Genomic DNA, 19,316 nt, shown 5'->3' on the forward strand with positions numbered 1-19,316 from the left:
CAGAAGTGAATAGGTAGTTTTTTTGTTACAGGGAAATATTTTAATGGGGCTACCAAAATTAAAAAAAAATTTGCTTATAAAAAATGTATTATTCATACTAATTTAATTTAAATAATTTAACTATAAAAAAAAATAATAAATTTCCATGAAAAAATTAATGGTATCGAGGGGATTACCGACATTATATAGGGTGAGGGTCCACAAGAAAAATCACTTTTTCCCTATGGGCCTATCCACCCCTGGATCCTGATGATTCCAATATCTGTAATGAGAACTATGAAAAGAAGAAAAAATTATTGAAGACGATATTTTATCAGAACATACATTATTAAAGAAGGTTGAAGGGGCGTAATTTGGGGGGAGCAGACTATGACAAATGCACACTCCAAGAAATTTTAAAAAGTCAGCAATTCTTTGTTCGATAATCAAATACTAAAATCAGTAAATAGTAAATTTTTATTTACTATTTAGTACCTACTCAGAAATCAGACAATATTCTCTTTTAAATACACGTTCACGCTTTATTAAAAGTTGGAAATCACTGGCTCTTCACCGGTTTATGACAATCTTTTTTACGCGAACCTTTTAAACTTTATTTTTGGTATATTTTATATTTCCATATATGTGATCTTTATAAAACAGCTGTCGTGATATCGATACCATAAAAATTGAGCTCATAATCTATAGAAAACCGTTAAAATCGTTCCTATTCACCTCAAATTACAGTACATTATATTTGAGATAAAATGTTATGTTTTTATAAATAAGTTCTGTAAAGTATTAAATATACAAATAGTAAAATTATAAATATTTATTTAATTATATTTATATTATTATTTCATTAATCCTATTGATAGGTAACTTACAGCCTATAACAAATACATTGTTAGGAGTTTCCAAATATATGGAAATTTATTTCTATAAATTAGTATCAGTATCTAATATAAATGATTTAAGATGTGAACCAAATAGAAGTAATGACAAATAAAAATAATCAATATAAAAATTATAGTTGTTGCTGAGTAAGTAAACAAAAGATTTTAATTAGTCACAGCTTTTTTTATATAATGCATTTTAAATATTTTGAGTACAATAAATACTTATTATACTAAGTTAGTTTGAAATTAATATTTTAGAAAATATACAAATTATTCTAATTGAACTTAAAAAACAAAAGTAATATTACCTTTTTTTTAATAGATAATTAGTCTACAATTAATTAAATTAATTTTTGATCATTGCAAATATATTTTTTATGCGATTAGATCAATTCTATAATATAAATATAGCATAAAAATAATTAATTTTCAAAGTAATATGAAATTCATTATAACATTAATAACACAGTTTTATCATATTTTTAACAGAATGTAATCAGATTATTATTAACTATTATAGTTATTTAGTTAAAAGTTAATTAGATAAAAAAATATATGTACGAATATCTAATGATGATAAATACATACAACTAACGAAAAATAATATTAAAATCTATTCAAGACATAACTAAGAAATAACTAGTTCAATTTAAAATTAATGTAATAATTATAATTTGATAATTTTTAGTTTTCATATAATATTATAAAAAAATATTTATTTATTATTTAGATTAAATACAAAAAATATATATCAAACAATAAGATAAATACATTAAAAGACTCACTACAAAAATAAATTATTAATTTTAACAAATAATAACATTCTATACTTTTCTAAAAAAAATTAATATTTAATTTAACATTAACTATGATCTTGTTTAATGAATTCACCATATTGCTCTTCATTCATTAGATTTGATATTTCTTCTTCAGAAGAAAGTTCCAATTTGAAAAGCCATCCTGTAAAAAAATATGATTAGGAAAACACACTTCAACTATTAACAATTATTAGTGCTATACCATCTTTATAACAGGACTGATTTATTAATGCTGGTTTTGTTTCCACTAGAGAATTTATCTCGACAACTTTGCCTGAAACGGGACTGTATAATTCACTTGCTGCTTTCACGCTTTCTAAAGCACCACATTCATCTACAAATATATTTGAAAATAAAAGTAAAATTCAAGTAATTATAATTTAAAATGTATGATTCCATGATACATGTAAACTAAAAATTGTACAAAACAGAAAAATCCACTTTTATACTATCCTCATAATAGTTCATAATCATATTAGATCACATAATCAATTCCTGTTAATTAGTTATTATTTATAAATTAATTTACAAGTATTAATTAGTAATTTTATTTTATATTTTATTATTTTATTATTAATTATTTTGAACAACAATGAAATATATGTAAATGAGAATGAAGTAACTCTTTTTATCAATATTCAATTGAAAGTGAAATCATACCTTTTATTTTGACTTCTGTTCCAACAGCAGGCAGTTCAGCATATACTACATCACCTAAAGCATCCTATAATAATAAATCTATTTTTTAATAATGAATTAAAAATGAGAGTATTTTTTAAACAAAATATTTATAAAAATATAAAATATCTTTAAAAACTCTATAATTTTTGAAGCTGTTAATTTAATATATCAAAATAAATATAATGGATATTAAATTCATGAAAATTTTAAAATATGAATGTATTAATGTTTAAAATAGTTATCATTTACATGACTGAATAGAAATTTACGAACTTTTAGGTATATCAAATTGTATTTATTATTTATACATGTAACTCATTATTATAACTTACACATTTGTATTAAAATGGTTTATTTAATTATTACTTAATATATCATAAACATTGTTTGAATTATATTTTGTGATACAGTACACATTATTCTAAAAATCTTTTGTACTGTATGTATGTATATTGATCATAGGTAATAGGTATTTGTGCATCTGCAAGTTTTCATAGAAGTTTAGATTGTATTTGAAAAACAAACAAGAAAAAAATGTAATAACTATTAATTTAGTTATTGAGCATTTGCACTTTAATATTGTAGTTATAGTAGAAACAATTACAATAAATATTTTATATACATATAAATATGAACAGAAATATATAATACATAGATAGAAGTTTTAACAAGATTAATATAAAATCTCCTCTTATTGTTCTATTTAATATATATATGAGTCCATAGATCAAAGGATAACAATTAACCAATGATTTTGATTGATGAAGTAAATTAGTATAATTTGTAAAAAAAATATTTTATAACATGAAAAATAAATTGTTTAATTCTGGATAACCCTTTGTAAATTTTAGAATAACTTTTAATAATTCAATAAATTTTGTTATAAGGCTTTTTAAGAAATCTTAATTTTATATTCGTTTAAAAATATGTAAGGTATAATTTGAATAATTTTCTTAGGTTTGACATTAACATAAGTGCCTATTAAGGAAGGGGTAAGGCACAAAGAGAAATTGAGATATTTGGCACTCAGGAACAATAATATGTACCTATAATTTAACAAATCTAATTTTAATTAATACAAGGATCTATGTTAAATGTTTTGTTTTATCCCCTTCATAAAAACTTTGCCTATGAACCTTAGGTATATATTATAAGAGAACAGGTATAAACATATAATAACATTACTCTAAATAGATAAAGTTCTTCAACTGAAAAATGTTATCTTAAAAATATAAAAGAAAAGTTATCGAGTTCTTGATAACCTGTTATAAACTTAATTACCTTTAACCTTAAACATGAAATATTTTTTTGTTATACAACATAATGAATTATTATAAAATCTTAAATTTATACTTATTTAAAAAGGTGGAAGAATTATATTGAATACTTTCTCGATTTATGCATTAATATAGGTTTCTATTAGGGGAGTATAAAAAGCAGAGGAAAAATGGGATATTTAACTCCCTAAAAAAATAATAAGTACTTTTAGTTTAAGAAATAAAATTAAAATTTTTAAAAATATGAAAACATTAATAAAAATAGTTTTCTTCCTTCTTCTTAAAACCTAACATCTAGTGATCAGGTACATATAATAAAATAACAGATGTAAATTATTAATGACACTACAGATAAATAGACTTATTCAATTGAAAAATGTAGACCAGCTTGATTGTTTCCAAATTGATATAGATGTTTATTATTATAAGTAATAGTACCTAGTACATTTTAGTAAAATTAGTAGGAAACTACTAATTAATTTATAAATTAATATATATATATTAATATTTATATATTAATAAATAATTTTAATTATTTAATCAGTACCTTTAAAATTTTTAAAAAATCTTAGAAATATTTACTTGAGCATAATGTGAAATTCCAACAGTACCAATTTTATTGTTTACATCAATCCATTCATGTTTATCTGTATAATAACGATCTGAAATATTACTATTTAAATATTAATAAAATTAACAATTCACTGGAAAATATTAAGCAGATCATGCCTTTGATACTAGAAGTAGAAAAACGCATGGAGTTTGTAAGTAACATTTGTACATTATTCATATTCGTCCAAGTGCATCTAGTTATTTTGGTGATTCCAATAACTTTTGAAGAAAACATTTTTAATAGAAAGATTTTTAAAAATAGTTATGAAAAAGACAATTATTTCAGTTACAGTTATGAGATATATTATTTTAAACTTTAAAATGATTATCAAACATTAGAAATCCCTATCACTAAACAATGACACTAAAGATCATTTGTTCATTTTTTTTTCACGACTAAGAAATTTCACTATTTTTAAGGAATGATTTGATAAGATGTATTGGTAGTGATAACAGTTAATGATAATAGGATAGTTTTCTTAGCTTCCTTTTAGATTGTGTATTTATATTATTATTCAGATATACACAAAGTCATTTTTGCTGTCAGCAATGTGACGACTTTCTTTAAATCGGAAATAATAAATAAATTAACCTGGTTTAAAATAATGATTAATGTAATTTATACATTTAGTTAATTTTAAATAAAATATATTGAATTTCAAATATATTAAACATGAATTTGTTTTTAACTATCTTGTAGAATAATACACAAATTTGTAAGTTATAACTAAAAAAATTAAGTGCAAAGTAAACCAAAAATACTAATATGAAGATCTCAAATATATTATCCAAATTTTGTGTTTTATTTTTTATTGGTAAGCTTAAGTTATATTATTTTTAAAAAAAATGTTTAGGTTTGTTTAGTAAAAATGTATATTATTTATGAATTTTATTATTCTATTATTAACAATTATTCTTATTTTATTTCTTTTAAAAATAAAACTAGTATATTTATTAATTTATTTGAATATTAGTTTTTTTTTAAATCTGTCCTAGTGATGTTCATCTTTTTTACACATGAAATATTTTTTTGTTGACCAAAAATTTAACGATGATGACAAGATGAAAGAAATGTAAACACATGGTTGCATTTACAGACGGCATCTTTTTATAATGAAGGGATATAAAAACTAAACTGTCCCCTTATGATAAGTGCTTGAATAGTGGTAGCAACTATTTTAAAAAATAGCTTAATATTTTTACTTAATGTTTCAAAACATTTTATTTTTAAATAAATATACTATTTTTTTTTATTTTTCAATGGAACTTACTTCCTTAGCATACCCTGTGTATAAATACTTAAATTCACAACATATACAAAGGAATGTAATTTATATATTTTTTCTCAATTTTAATATAATGAGTAATTAAATATATTTTTACATTCTTTCTTAAATGTTCACCAATGAATAAACCTTATAATAATCATATTCTTACATGGTAAAGTAGCATTGTTTCATCAGAAAATGATATATGATGTAGAATAAAAGTCTAATAACAGTATTTTAGAACTTAAGCTAAAAAATTTTATAGATGATTTTTCTGTATAACTATAATACAATTTACAATATCCAGTTAAAATACTCTCTCTGTAATTGAAAAATAAAACTTTGCTTTTTATCGTTCGTTGTAGGTACATACATATACAGCAGTAGTTTAATAAGTAATTAATAAATTCAACTGAAAAATACAGATTTTGGAAATTGTTTGGCACTCCTATACTTATATTATAAACAATGTGTATTATTGGCCAAATTATCTGGAAGCTCATAATTATTAATCCTTATTGTTTTGTTATTCTAATCGTTAACTATAAATATTTATTATATTATTACAGACATTTTTGTGTCCAGTTTAATAAAAGATGTACATTCATCAAGAGTATTGGAACTTAGTGATGGGTAATTTGTCATTTATTTGAATATCACTTTAAAATGTATTACTATGTCATATATTTTATAGGTTTATAGAAATGAAAAATGATGGACATTGGTTCATAATGGTAAATATAATAATTTTATATCTATTATACAATTATTTTTGAAAACTGTTTATTATATATTCAATTTTAATTAAATACATTTATTAATGAATGTATTTTTTGTTTCAAAGTTTTATGCTCCATGGTGTGGTCATTGTAAAAAGCTAGAACCTATTTGGCGTCATGTTGCTCAAGCATTACACCATTCTGATATAAGAGTTGGAAAAATCGATTGTACTAGATATAAAAGAGTGGTTTCTGAGTTTGGATTATCAGGATATCCTACTATTATATTGTAAGTGGTTGATTAATATTTTTTACCATATAGATAATTATATTATAATTTCTTTATAGCTTTAGAGATAGAGAAGGTGAATTTCATTTCAATAGTGAACGAACTACTGAAGAGATGGTTCATTTTGCAAAACGATTGGCTCGTCCACCAGTTCAAGAAGTCACTGATAGTAAAGACATTGAAATGCTCAAGCAGTCAAAGAAAAACTTCTTTATGTATATTGGAAAAAGCATTGGTCATACTTGGGTATTAGATAATTTTGTGATTGAAATTAAAGTGCATTTCAATTTCTACAAATTGTTATTTATTATTTTAATAGGATCTTTTTTATGATTTGGCAAAACAATATCAAGCTCATTCTTATTTTTATATAACACCGGAAGTAATTGGAAAACAGGTATTAACCAATAAGTTTATATTTATTAATATTGTATTACTATTTAAAATTTTAGACTCTATTAATAAAATATAATTATATGCAAGTTATGTAGGCTATAATTATAACTTTCATACCTTTATAAGTAATTAGGCTAAACAAATCTATAAAGTAAGAGAAGTGGTCTGCTGTTCTCTGAAGAATTAGACCACAGTCAGTTCAATTATAGTATGTATTAGGTATAATTGTGAGAATTGTCAGAAATAAATTTATTAAATAAAGAAATACACTGATTCCACCTTACGGAAACCTTATGATTTTTGTTAGAGAAGTTGATGAATCATTAAGTGCATATTGAAAAAAGTAAAATATTTTTGATATAGAATTTAACAAGATGATTATTAAATGGTAAGATTTGTTATAGTTGATAAATCTTATGTATTATATTTAATTTATACTGTATGTAATAAGTATAATTTTATTTTCCTTGGCAATATTTAGTTACAAAATTAACAAGAAATTTTCAAATATGGTTTGCTTCATTTAAATATTAGAAAAATAATAAAGTACTATTACAAATGTAAAGTAATAAAAAAAAAAACAGTATTAAACATAAATTTGTACATTTTTTATAGTTAATAAGTTACAAAACGATATCTACAATTACCCGCTATAAATCATTAAGGACATTTGTTCTTAATAAGTTTTTATTCTCTAAGAATAAATTTGTAATAGCTTATTCTGTTAAACTAATATAGAAGAATAAATTGAATATCCAATTTATAATCCATCAAAATGTAAATTATTTGTGTCTACAGTAGAGTCTCGATAATCCGAATGAGATCAGGGAAAGGGGTCGTTCGGATTATCTATGGCTTAACAAAAACATCGATTTCATTTGAATTTAAATTATGAAATTTATTTTTATTTGCAATCTTAATCATGTAAAAACTCGGTAATTCACAAAGACAATGTATACAAAAACTTATTATTATAATTATATATGTGAGTGTGTAAGTACAGCCAGTTAATTTAATATTTATAGCGATTCTGTACTGCAAGAGCTCGTTAGGATTACCGCGTCTTTTGGATTAGCCTATGTTCGGATTATCAAGACCCTACTGTATTTTATAACTATGAGTAGTACTCTGTCTATTAAAATAGTTATTATTTTTATGTATATTTATAGCACTTTATATTTGGAGAATCTCCTGCAGTAGTTGTTTATAAAGAAGAAAAACATTACTCTTTTAATGGTAAATATTAAATAAAATCATATTATAATAATTTTTTAAAGAAGAATGAAATATTGGAAGAATATTTATGATTGTTTTGTTGATATTCTTTAGCCGATGAATGGGATATGGATTACAATACAAGTTTAACCCAATGGATAAACACAGAAAGATTCGATACTTTTGTAAAAGTGACTCGTTCAAATATTCACCATATGTTAGAAACTAATAAGTATTTAGTTTTAGCATTAGTAGAAGAGAATAAAATTGAAAAACTGCCACCACATCATTCTGAGTAAGTTTAAACAAAATGTTATATTATTTTGAATTTTGTGCGTATAATACACAAAATTATTTAATACAATGTTTTGTTTTTTCTTAGATTTCTTCAAATGGTAGAATCAGTTATCATTAAAAACAGAGAACGTTTTCATAGGTATTTCATAAATATAATATGAAATATAGAATTAAATAATTACATTACACATTTTAATTAAAATAAGATAAATAAAATTAATAAAAAATGTATTAATTTTTAGAGACTTTCAATTTGGTTGGATTGGTTCACCAGACTTTGCCAATGCTATCACTTTATCTGATGTTACTTTACCATCATTAATTATATATAATTCGACTACTAGACATCATCATTTTCCTGAAGAAAACTCTCATGAACTTACTCCTGAATCAATTACTTTATTTCTAGAAGCTGTAAGAAATCAATCAGTCAAGGTAATTTAAATTAATTTAATAATATTGTTTTAAAAATAATATATTTATTTAATATAATACTAATTAATTAATTATACATAATTCTTTGATATTTAAGACATAATACTAATTTACAAAAAACAATAATGTGCTTAAAATTATCTATTACACTAAAATTTTTTTAATCAGGCATATGGAGGAAGTGGTATTTTAACACAAATGTACAGGGTATATTATGAAACCAAGACATCATTATTAAATATTTGGTCGAGTAACCCTGCTGTTGCTAGTGTCTTATTTGGATTACCATTGGGTTTCCTAATGTTAATTTGCTACTCGACGTGTTGTACAGATATTATGGATGCTAGTGATGATGATGAAGATATTGAGGGTAAATTAAAAATAATAAATTAAGAATCGTATAAAACTGTGTCAATACTTTTTAATTTTGATTTTTTTATTGAACTCATCATTTGAAAAAAAAAATTTTACAGATATTCATTGATTTCATAAAATTGCCATTCTTTTTAAAAATAATATATTTACTGAAAATATTATTAGTACCTTGTAGAAAAAATAAATTTTACATGGATTGTTATAAAGTAATGAATGAAAAAATACATAACATTTAAATCACGTTTTTAATATTTTTAAAATTCATTGATTAATTCATGAAACCCCTTAATTTCCTTAAAAAATTAACGCTGAATTCTAAATATGAGTTTAAAATTTTATAATTTATAATCTTTTATTATAAATATGAACATTATAATATGGAAAATAATTAATTATAATTTCTTATCATTATTTTGTGATTATAATTTAAATTAAATTAATTTCATTTTTTAGATTTGCACCATGAGAAGAAAGAATAAGCTATGCAGCCTTCAAAAGTTAAAAAATTTTAATTGAAAAAATTCCAGAAGTTAAATTATTATTTGTAATGTAAATATGTATTTATTTCTATTTACATATATGAAATAATTTAAACTTTTTTTAATATGAATTAAAAATAGTACTTAAAAGTACCACACATATAATTTTATATAAAATTAATATATTTATTTATATATTTTAGTCTAAATCTAATATATATATAATGTAATGCTATCATTTATATAAGTGATGAATATCATACTTGATGGACAGTAGACACCATATTTATACCAAAATATTAATTATAAAATATAATCAGCTACAAAAATTAATTTAATTCATATATATTGTTTAATGTGCATCCATTATAATTGATAATTTTAACAATTAAATATATGAACATAAATGAAATAGGTTTCATTGGTTTCAAATGTTGGCTTTGTGTGTTTGTTCTTGAATATTTAATCATTATGTACATGTGAATGTTTTTAAAAACTTAGAGTAGTCACACTCTAAAATTTAAATACATTTTATTAAAATGAAGCATGATTAATTTATATTTAATATATTTAGATAATACAGTAAATATTCTAGTGTAATAAATTGATAATATTCACATGGATTGTAATTGTTTTGTATGTAAAAAAACTCTAAATTACTACACTCTACATAACAATAGTATTGATTATTTTCTAAATGTATTAAGTGATGACATTAAATAAAATTAATTTATTGATTAACATAAAATTTCTACAATAAGATTTTATTTTATTAAAATAATATTTACAATCTATGCTTCAAGGCAAGTATGTAAACATATTAAATAGTATCAATTATTAATAACTTCATTGAAAATAAATCAGTATTTAATCCCAAAGATATAATTCATATCTAAGTATGAAACAAAACCTTTAATTTTTACTACAGTAATATTTAAAAAAATTTATATTATTAACAGCGATATATTATAATTTTTTTATAATAAAAAAAAGTATGTGCATTTTATCTAGTCAATATATATACTTATTTTTTCTTTTTTTTTTATGTAAATCACTTTTTTGTGTTACAAACTTATTTATTGTAATATACTATTATAGTATTATTGTCTTTCTATTATATACAATGAATAAAAATGTATTATAATAAAAAATATTTAAGAGATAAATCAAATTTTATTAATTTTTTTTTCTATTCCCTGTATATGATGTATGTATGAAGCCTACAGTTGTATATAACATATTTAGTTCTACAACATTTAAAATATATAGTATTATATTTACAAATATTAAAATAAATGTTATTAAATATCTTTGAAATGTGTAATATTTTTAAAATAATAAATAATTCTCATTAATTTATGATTATAACATTAATTAAATATACATTTTAAAATTTGAATTAACCATACAGTCCAAGTAATCAGAAAATATATCTTTGATTCTCTGTTTAACGTATAAAAAAAGGTTTTTAACTTATGGTTATTCAAATTTTTTTTAAAAATTAACAAATATTTTAGTTTCAGGTAATATACAATATGAAAAATTCAAACATTAAGGATTCCTTTCAATCATAACATTTCATTCTTATTTTTTCCAAATTTTCCAAAGTATTTATTTATAATTAAAATTCATCTTTAAATTTTTATTTTCTTCAAAACAAATTTAATTAAGTATATGTAAATAAACGGTGGGGTTTTTTTTTATATTAAGCTATTAAAAAAAATTGGGCTAAGCTGATAGTTATTTTTTCATATTTAAAAACCAATCATTGTTATATTTAACCTAGGTTACAAATATTTCAAACTTATCGTTCTAAATATATATTACTTAATTCAACAACAATTTACATAATATCAAGGTTTAAGATAAACCAAAATCAAATTATGTATTTTAAGCACACATAAATAAAGTATCTAAGCATAAACTTACTATCGAACCCACTAATTGATAACCATTTACAAGTATTATTAAATGCGCATTCCCTTAAAAATAACATTCGCTTAATTATTTCATTCAACATAATATATCATTGTAGTTAAGTCACATATTATCATTAATAATTGTACTAGCTATTTTTGTAGCAATGGCTCTAATACTGGGTTTCTTTGTTCAGCAATTTTTTGTAGTAATCTGTCCAATTCCTTCTTGTGATAGTAGAACACTAACTCTTTTGGTTTGACACCTTTGAACACTTCGACCACGCTGGGCTTAAGGTTATAAAAGAACAACGCCTGTCCCCTGTCGGAGAAATCTTTGGTGAGCATTTCTATGACTTTGGCGGCGGTGAAGTCTGCTCCATAAACGTGGGAACAATCGATGACCACTGGCATATTCCGTTTGAGACTGTGTTTCGTGACCAGGTTGCGAACGTAGTCCGCGGACGGGAACACCAGGCACCGGTCGGGAGTCAACATTAAACACTTGAAACCGGCCCGGGTCTTATACTCCCTAATGGATATCTTCGGTCTAGCCGCATGGTACAGGATGGACGTGAGATTGAGCCCGATCCCGAAGAGGACGCCGATCTCCAGGGGCAAGAACAAGCATGCGAAGAAAGTGAATAGGCCAGGAATCAGGTCGCTCTTCTTCGACCTGTAAATCGGTTTGACCACCCGCACCTCGACCATGAACACGACGGCCGTCACAATGACCGCGGCCAAACATGTTTTGGGTATGTAGTAAAAGTGCGGCGTCAAGAACAGCAGCGCCACGATGACCAGGACGGCGGTGTACAGGCCGCTCAACGGGGTGCGCACGCCGCTGGCGTTGTTCACGGCGCTCCTACTAAACGAACCGGACCCCGGGAACCCGTGCACGAACGAGTTGCCGATATTGCACAGCCCGATGGCCAGTAGCTCTTGGGTTGCATCCACGGTCTTGCCGCGCGCGAACGCCTTGCAGATGGATATGTTCTCGAGCAGCCCGATGAGCGGCAACACGACGATATTGGACTTCATGGCGGACACCATGTCCAGGAAGCCCACGGTCTGGTTGCCGTGCTGCATCGAGAACTGAGGCGCGCGGAACTCGGGCAGGCCCGCCGGCACGTGGCCGATGATCTTGTACGGTAGCGTATCGTCGGCGGACCGATCGCCGCGGCGCGACTCGATGAACACGTAGCTGAGCACGGTGCAGCTGATGACGATTATCGAGTTCCTGATCGACCCGATCAACCACAGGCTCTTGTTCGTGTACCTCTCGGCCGGCGTCTGTTGGCTGGGATCCGGGGGGCCGATGCGCACCTCCGCGATCACCCGCAAACCCAACAGGAATACGATGCACCCCGCCCCGATGATTGTGTCCCCGGGGCTGATGTTGCCCGCGTCCCGGTACAGCGAGCACGCCATCTCCCATATGCTGGACCCGGTGCCGTGCACGCCGATCAAGTCCTTGATCTGGGACGCGATGATCAGCAGCGCGACCGCGGACGTGAACCCGGACGACACGGGGCCGGACACAAAGTCGATGATGATGCCGAGGCCGCACACTCCCATGGCCAGCTGTATGACGCCCGTGAGGAAGCACAGCAGCGTGGCGTACGCCGGCTCGTAGCCGTGCACCGTGCTATACGTCATCAACGACACGATGGCCGTCGGTCCCATGGGTACGTCTTTGCAGCTGCCCACGAACGTGTAGATGAACGTGCCCAGGAACGAGCCGTACAGGCCGTATTGGGGCGGTAGACCTGCCAGCCCGGCGTACGCCATCGACTGCGGTATCACTGTCAGGCCTACCGTCACGCCGGCCATCACGTCACCCAGCCCGTCTTCGACCGTGTAACACGACAGCCACGTCAATATCGGCAGCCTCCGTTTCACGTTCTTCATGGCCACCATGCCGCGCAGTTTCCGTTTCAGCCACGGGCACATGCCCTGCATCGTTTCGATGGTGCTCACTTTCCGTTCGGAAATAATCTCTTCCACCAGTATGAAATCGTCACTGCCCAACGAACATTTGTACGCGTCATCGCGACTGTTCATCGAGGAGTTCGTATCCTTGTCCGTAACGGTCATGGCTCACACAACGTTTACGATATCGCAATACCACAACACCTAAATTCCGTTCTAATCAGTCGCGCAAAATTGGATCTGAAAAAAACCAAACATTTTAATGTTTATTAAACACGTATTTTGCTTTCAGACGTATGAAACATGGCTATAGATTATCTTACAGTTGAACAAAACGAAAATTATAGGTACCAAGTGCAATGTACAAAAACAAGAAATGTTTGTTTTAAATTCTCGTTACACGTAAATATTAATTCGTGGTAATAATATTGTTATAAATCTTCCGTCTAATTTTAAATTTCAAATGGAACGGTAATTTAACGTGATAAATATTTTTTTCTTTAATGTGTTCATAAAATTAAATTTGAAATGAATTGTATCAATATAAAATTGGTAAGCAGTACACAATTATAATTTTTCAAATACATGATAATACATATATTTATCGGAGTGGTTCAGTGCTTAAGTTATTATTAAAAAACATTTATCAATAACTATACGTTTATTTACAGTTTAAAACCTACAGACTTATGATGTTTCTTTATTCTAAAAATCATGATTCATTTTATATTTCTAATCATTGAAATTTTCAATACCTATCTATATTTATATTACACTAATTTTGGCTCAGAATCATATTTTGCATAATATGATGATTTATCATTGCTTTTATAATTCTACAAATACACACGACTAACATAACATAGAACACGTGCCTTACCAAATTTTGAAATATCTATATAGTATCATGTAATTGGTATCAATTTAGAACTATTATACTACTTATATATTAGAATCTCATCACAGTTAAAAAAAAAAAAAAATTAAAATGTAAGAATACAAAAAATCATTATATTGGATTTGATCAATTACAAACTAAGTAGATATTAAGGTACCTAACAAATAAGTAACAACAGTTAAATAGGATTAATTCAATTTTAATTATATACCCATTAAAAAAATATTTAATTTATTAATATTCTATGTTTATTCATGACATAGGCGTGTCTACGGGGAAGGCAGAGTGGGCACCGACGTCCCCAACGACGTTCTTGGCCTCTTGGCTTATAATGATGAAACCACAAATATATAGTATCTATATCCGTGGCTGAAACAGTAACAGTAGGTAATTTTAGGTAGAAGGTGAATTTAAATTTTAAATATATTGAATTTTTTTATTTGTAATATTTTAATAAATTACTTGTTTAACCAAACTAATAAATAACTGTTTATTATGTAATAACTGTAATAAGATGTGTATAGAAGGTTGATGTATAGTTAATAAAATATTTATAAAAAATAAATAAGCAGCACATTAGTTAATAGGCCTTATTTATTAGTTCATAGTTGTAATAGCATAGGAAACCAATTTTAAGATCAAGAAAATCTTTAATTTGACAGGGTGAAAAAATTCCAGGTGCTATATAATTTTCATACAACAAAAATAAGTCGCAAATATAGATATAGATTATAGATCGCTATAGTAAGTAAAACATTTAAATTTTATAACTGGCCTCCCCAGCCATGGAGGTCTGGTGGACACGCCTATGATACATGATGTCTACATAATACTAAGTTCGCAATTGTTATTATTAATATTATATTTTGTTATTTATTATCATTTTGTTGTTATCGCCCAAAATGTATTGTTAAAAGATAGATTTATTATAAAAAAAATTATAAATCTATAAATTTAAATTAGAGGTTCTCCTTGTTCTCATGTTAAGTAATTGATTCATATTTCCAAGTTTTAAACATCAACGAACTGTTAAATATAAATATATACTTATTTTTAAAATTATCTTCAATTATTTTGAAAATAAAACTTTATAGTCTAAACTTTTAAATCCTTCTCAACAAATTTATTAGAATTTAGTTTGGGTTTTGTTGTAGCTAAATGAATAAAATATGAAAGTAATTAATAAAAAATGTGTATATATTTGTAAATAGTAGTTGAAATTATTTAAAAATATGAAATATTAACAATAAATATGTGGACAGGAGAAAATTGTAAGTACAGATTTTCACTTGAACGTAGAGAATTGTCGATTAAATTCATGGGCTGTCTGTTTTTAATTAAATAGCATATTTATTATGAATGTGTAAATGGACCTCGTCATAAATCCAAATATAATGATACAAATACTACTAATAAGCAGGGACGTATTTAGGGGGGAGTGGATACCATCACCCCGGGCGGCACATTTTTTCGGAATCAAAGGGTGGCAGCATTTCTTTGTAACCATCATCTATTTTCATTCGTCAATCAAAAAATTTTAATGTTTTAAGATTTTGCGCAGTGACCACATGGCGATTTTTATTTTCATGATAATATTATCAAAAGTTCATCGCATAAAATTTGTAGATAATAAATATTACCTTTCTTGAAAATCGAATACGTATATGTATAGGCAGTTTCGGATTACCCATTAGGCTGAATAGGCACCCACCTTAGGGATTTATAGGACAAAAGTCATTATGAAATATAATATATATTAAGTTGTAGGTGTTATATGCGGTAAGAATAATACATTTTTTTTTAAAAAAATAAAAATAATATATTATTAATTAATTTTCCTTGCAAATAAAAAAATTAATAAACATGATTTTATTTATTAATAATATTTGGTTATTATTAAAATTGTTTATTTTAATAATTTGATATTAATATTAAAGATGTAAGTAGAAAATAATTTTGCTCTAAATTTTAATTGCCTAGGGGTTCACAAATGTTTAATCCGGCACTGCATGTAAGGGTGGCAATAAAACTGTACCTGGGGCATCAAATTCTAAATACGACTCTGCTAATAAGTTTCTACTGTAAGTTTATTGGTACTTAAAAACATTACTAAACATACATTTTTTACTATATTGGCATAGAGTTGTAACAAAAAAATGATAACATTGTGCGAATACACAGAATCCCATTAAAATTTAAAATTAATATATCCAAAATACAAACCTATTCTATTGTTGTATTTTTTAATAAAGATGCGCCTAATATATTCGTATACATGGGACCTATGATAGGTACATGAACAACAAACAATAAATTAACTACATACTATAAATCCATATTACAAACACAATAGCAAAAAACAAAAGAATTAACAAAAAAAAATATTGATGTACTTTTTAAACAATAGAATAGATGGTGCAACGAAATACTTTAACTTTTTTAATATACACATTACTATAATGCTATAATTAATAATGTATTCATAGGGCTATCAGTAAAAAAAGATGGATAATGTTCAATCATTGCACCAAGTCATTAGTAGGTAAAGGTGTGGCATATTTAAATTAATAAAATATTAACGTTTTTAGACGATTATTGAAAATGTCAATTTAATAAATAATAATATAAATGATATTCAACTAGTATAATCTACATTATTTTATAAAATATTAAAAGCTAGAATAAGTAGACTACATAGTGTGGGGGGGGGCAGAATTTTCTTATGAAACATCTTACAGTAGAAAGCCTGCGCACAAAAAGTTTATTACCAAGAAAATATAAGTGATGGTTTAATACAGTAAGGTGGCCGAATAAGATTACATATCAACATAGTGGCAAATAAAGGGCAAAGAAAATGAAAAGCAAAAGCAAGAATTAGTCGCCTATAAATGAAAAGTTTAAAAAAAATTGATGAAGGTAGGTAAAAAGTATAATTTTTATTATTCAGTTATAATTTTTTTTATTTCAGTAAACAAAACAAGACCATTTATTTACGAATACCGGACCACCTGTTTTCTAAAAAATTATAACTTATAATGTTGAATCTTTAGACTCTACATAGATAAAATGTAGTTTAATATGATTTTACCTATAAAAAATTTAATTATTGAAGTTCAAGAAAATATTTTTAATTTTAATTTTTTAAATATAAAAATAATTCCTATCTTTTTGATGTATTAATCTCTAATTTATTTATATTATTTCTCTGTGAACCTACCCATTAGTTGATTATGTTCAATAAAAACGTCGAATTATTGATATTTTTCTACGTGAAATATAGAAAATGGAAGATCATAGAATATGGTAGAGTTAAATTTTTAGTTTGTATATTGAACCATTATAAATCAAAATAAAGTACCTATCTATAATCAATACGCGTATAAACCACAGTCTTATGACGATGTGTACATTTTAACATAGGAAATCGTTCGTTAAAAATAGACTTCATGTCCGCGAGTATCTTTGGATTAAAAATCAAAATTATTCAAATGATTTGTTACTTTCGAAAAATTAATTAATAATTATTGCTATATACACTCAATTTGTATAAAAAAAAAATCATAGATTAAGATGTCTTGTAGACAATAAAAACAAAAATTAGATGATTTTGTAAATAAATGTCCACTACCTAATAATTTGAACTTACCTATATGTTTAGTTAAAATATTTAAAAATATTAAAAATTTCAAGCAATCTTTTGACGATTACAACAGATTGGTTGAAATTTTTCAATTTAATATATATTTTATATAAATAAATTTAAATTATGATAGTAACTGTATAATATACAAGCCAAAAATTATATTTGTAAATACGGACTAGCTTTGCAAATAAACCTAATGGACTCAATTTATCATGAAATAAATCACTATGATTTTCATAAAATTAATGAAATATTTTGAAAAATAATACTGAAAAATTAATTACTTTATAAAATTTTAAATTTAAAGTAGAATAACATGTAAGTGTAATGTAAGATGTAAGTATAAATTTAATAAAACGTAAGATTTGAATAGTTAGAAAATATATAAACATAAGATATTAAAAAATAGGAAAATACCATATTAGTTGACTAAAAAGGTATATTATATTCTTAATAAATATATAAAAATTGCATTCAATAAAATAATAAAATAATTAAAAGTATAATGAACATATTAATTTAAATTATAATCTTGCACAAAATATGTAAAATGTCTATAGTTTCATAAAATTTTTATTTTTTATTTAACAAATAATATCGGTTACATATTTCTAGTTATTTACCAGAATAATACTTACTCAATATTATTTATAATAAACGAGATAGGCTTTTAAATTTTGGTTAACGAATTGATTGAATATAGTATACATTAAAAAATACTGAATTGTTATAATTAATACTATCACTGTTTTTTTTTTTTTAATAAAATTATTACCAATTATTATTTTTATTTATTAATGGAAAAAAAAAGTAATAAATAAAATTAAACTCACCAAAGCAATAAATTTCGTTAATGTCATTACACGATTAGAATGTTAAAGAAAATATAAGAATATGCTCACACCAATCGCAATGACTTTTCTAAGTGCCTTCCACTTGTATTTATTTTAATATATTAAACACCTAGCGACTTCTTCTGTCCCCTCCAATTTTAAAGATCTGCCAAGTTAAGTAGATAAGCTGACGCTGAATATTGAATTGAAAATTTGCAACAAAAAGTGACGTGAACCTAAACAAAAAAAATGTATAAGTGTGTTCAGAGCTCGACTTGACTTGAGGGAGGACTCATGGGGATGGAATACCCCAACTAATTATTAGAAATTTTAGCGTCCCCCTACTATTATTATG

At 26.0% G+C, this 19,316-nt stretch overlaps 2 protein-coding genes and 1 pseudogene across 2 annotated transcripts; 1 reads left to right on the forward strand and 2 right to left on the reverse strand.

The window, feature by feature from the left end:
* Positions 1-1,668: 1,668 nt before the first annotated feature.
* On the reverse strand, positions 1,669-4,653 carry LOC112682045 (glycine cleavage system H protein). The gene is made up of 5 exons (XM_025552503.1): positions 4,384-4,653; positions 4,237-4,316; positions 2,357-2,420; positions 1,899-2,030; positions 1,669-1,838 (listed from the first exon to the last, which is right to left on the reverse strand). Exons 1-5 carry the CDS (start codon positions 4,499-4,501, stop codon positions 1,741-1,743), a joined length of 492 nt encoding a protein of 163 aa, XP_025408288.1. The 5' UTR covers positions 4,502-4,653; the 3' UTR covers positions 1,669-1,740.
* A 291-nt stretch (positions 4,654-4,944) lies between these two features.
* Positions 4,945-9,827, forward strand: LOC112682001 (protein disulfide-isomerase TMX3). Its single transcript, XM_025552427.1, has 12 exons — positions 4,945-5,081; positions 6,104-6,167; positions 6,229-6,268; positions 6,379-6,542; positions 6,602-6,788; positions 6,862-6,939; positions 8,108-8,174; positions 8,268-8,448; positions 8,536-8,589; positions 8,693-8,885; positions 9,054-9,255; positions 9,714-9,827. The coding sequence occupies exons 1-12, from the start codon at positions 5,033-5,035 to the stop codon at positions 9,737-9,739; spliced, it is 1,305 nt and encodes a 434-aa protein (XP_025408212.1). The 5' UTR covers positions 4,945-5,032; the 3' UTR covers positions 9,740-9,827.
* A 1,788-nt stretch (positions 9,828-11,615) lies between these two features.
* Positions 11,616-19,051, reverse strand: LOC112682000 (annotated as a pseudogene).
* Between the last annotated feature and the right edge of the window lie 265 nt (positions 19,052-19,316).

Source organism: Sipha flava, unplaced genomic scaffold, assembly GCF_003268045.1.
Source record: "Sipha flava isolate LNK unplaced genomic scaffold, YSA_version1 1_pilon_pilon, whole genome shotgun sequence".
In the NCBI taxonomy this organism is placed as follows: Eukaryota; Metazoa; Arthropoda; class Insecta; order Hemiptera; family Aphididae; genus Sipha; species Sipha flava.

Coding starts and splice junctions, on each gene's coding strand:
- LOC112682001 (XM_025552427.1), top strand. CDS start 5,033: ATGAAGATCTCAAATATATTATCCAAATTTTGTGTTTTATTTTTTATT. Junction 5,082..6,103: donor TTGTGTTTTATTTTTTATTG/GTAAGCTTAAGT, acceptor ATATTATTACAG/ACATTTTTGTGTCCAGTTTA. Junction 6,940..8,107: donor CGGAAGTAATTGGAAAACAG/GTATTAACCAAT, acceptor GTATATTTATAG/CACTTTATATTTGGAGAATC.
- LOC112682045 (XM_025552503.1), bottom strand. CDS start 4,501: ATGTTTTCTTCAAAAGTTATTGGAATCACCAAAATAACTAGATGCACT. Junction 4,317..4,383: donor TTCTACTTCTAGTATCAAAG/GCATGATCTGCT, acceptor GTAATATTTCAG/ATCGTTATTATACAGATAAA. Junction 2,031..2,356: donor AACAGAAGTCAAAATAAAAG/GTATGATTTCAC, acceptor ATATATTTGTAG/ATGAATGTGGTGCTTTAGAA.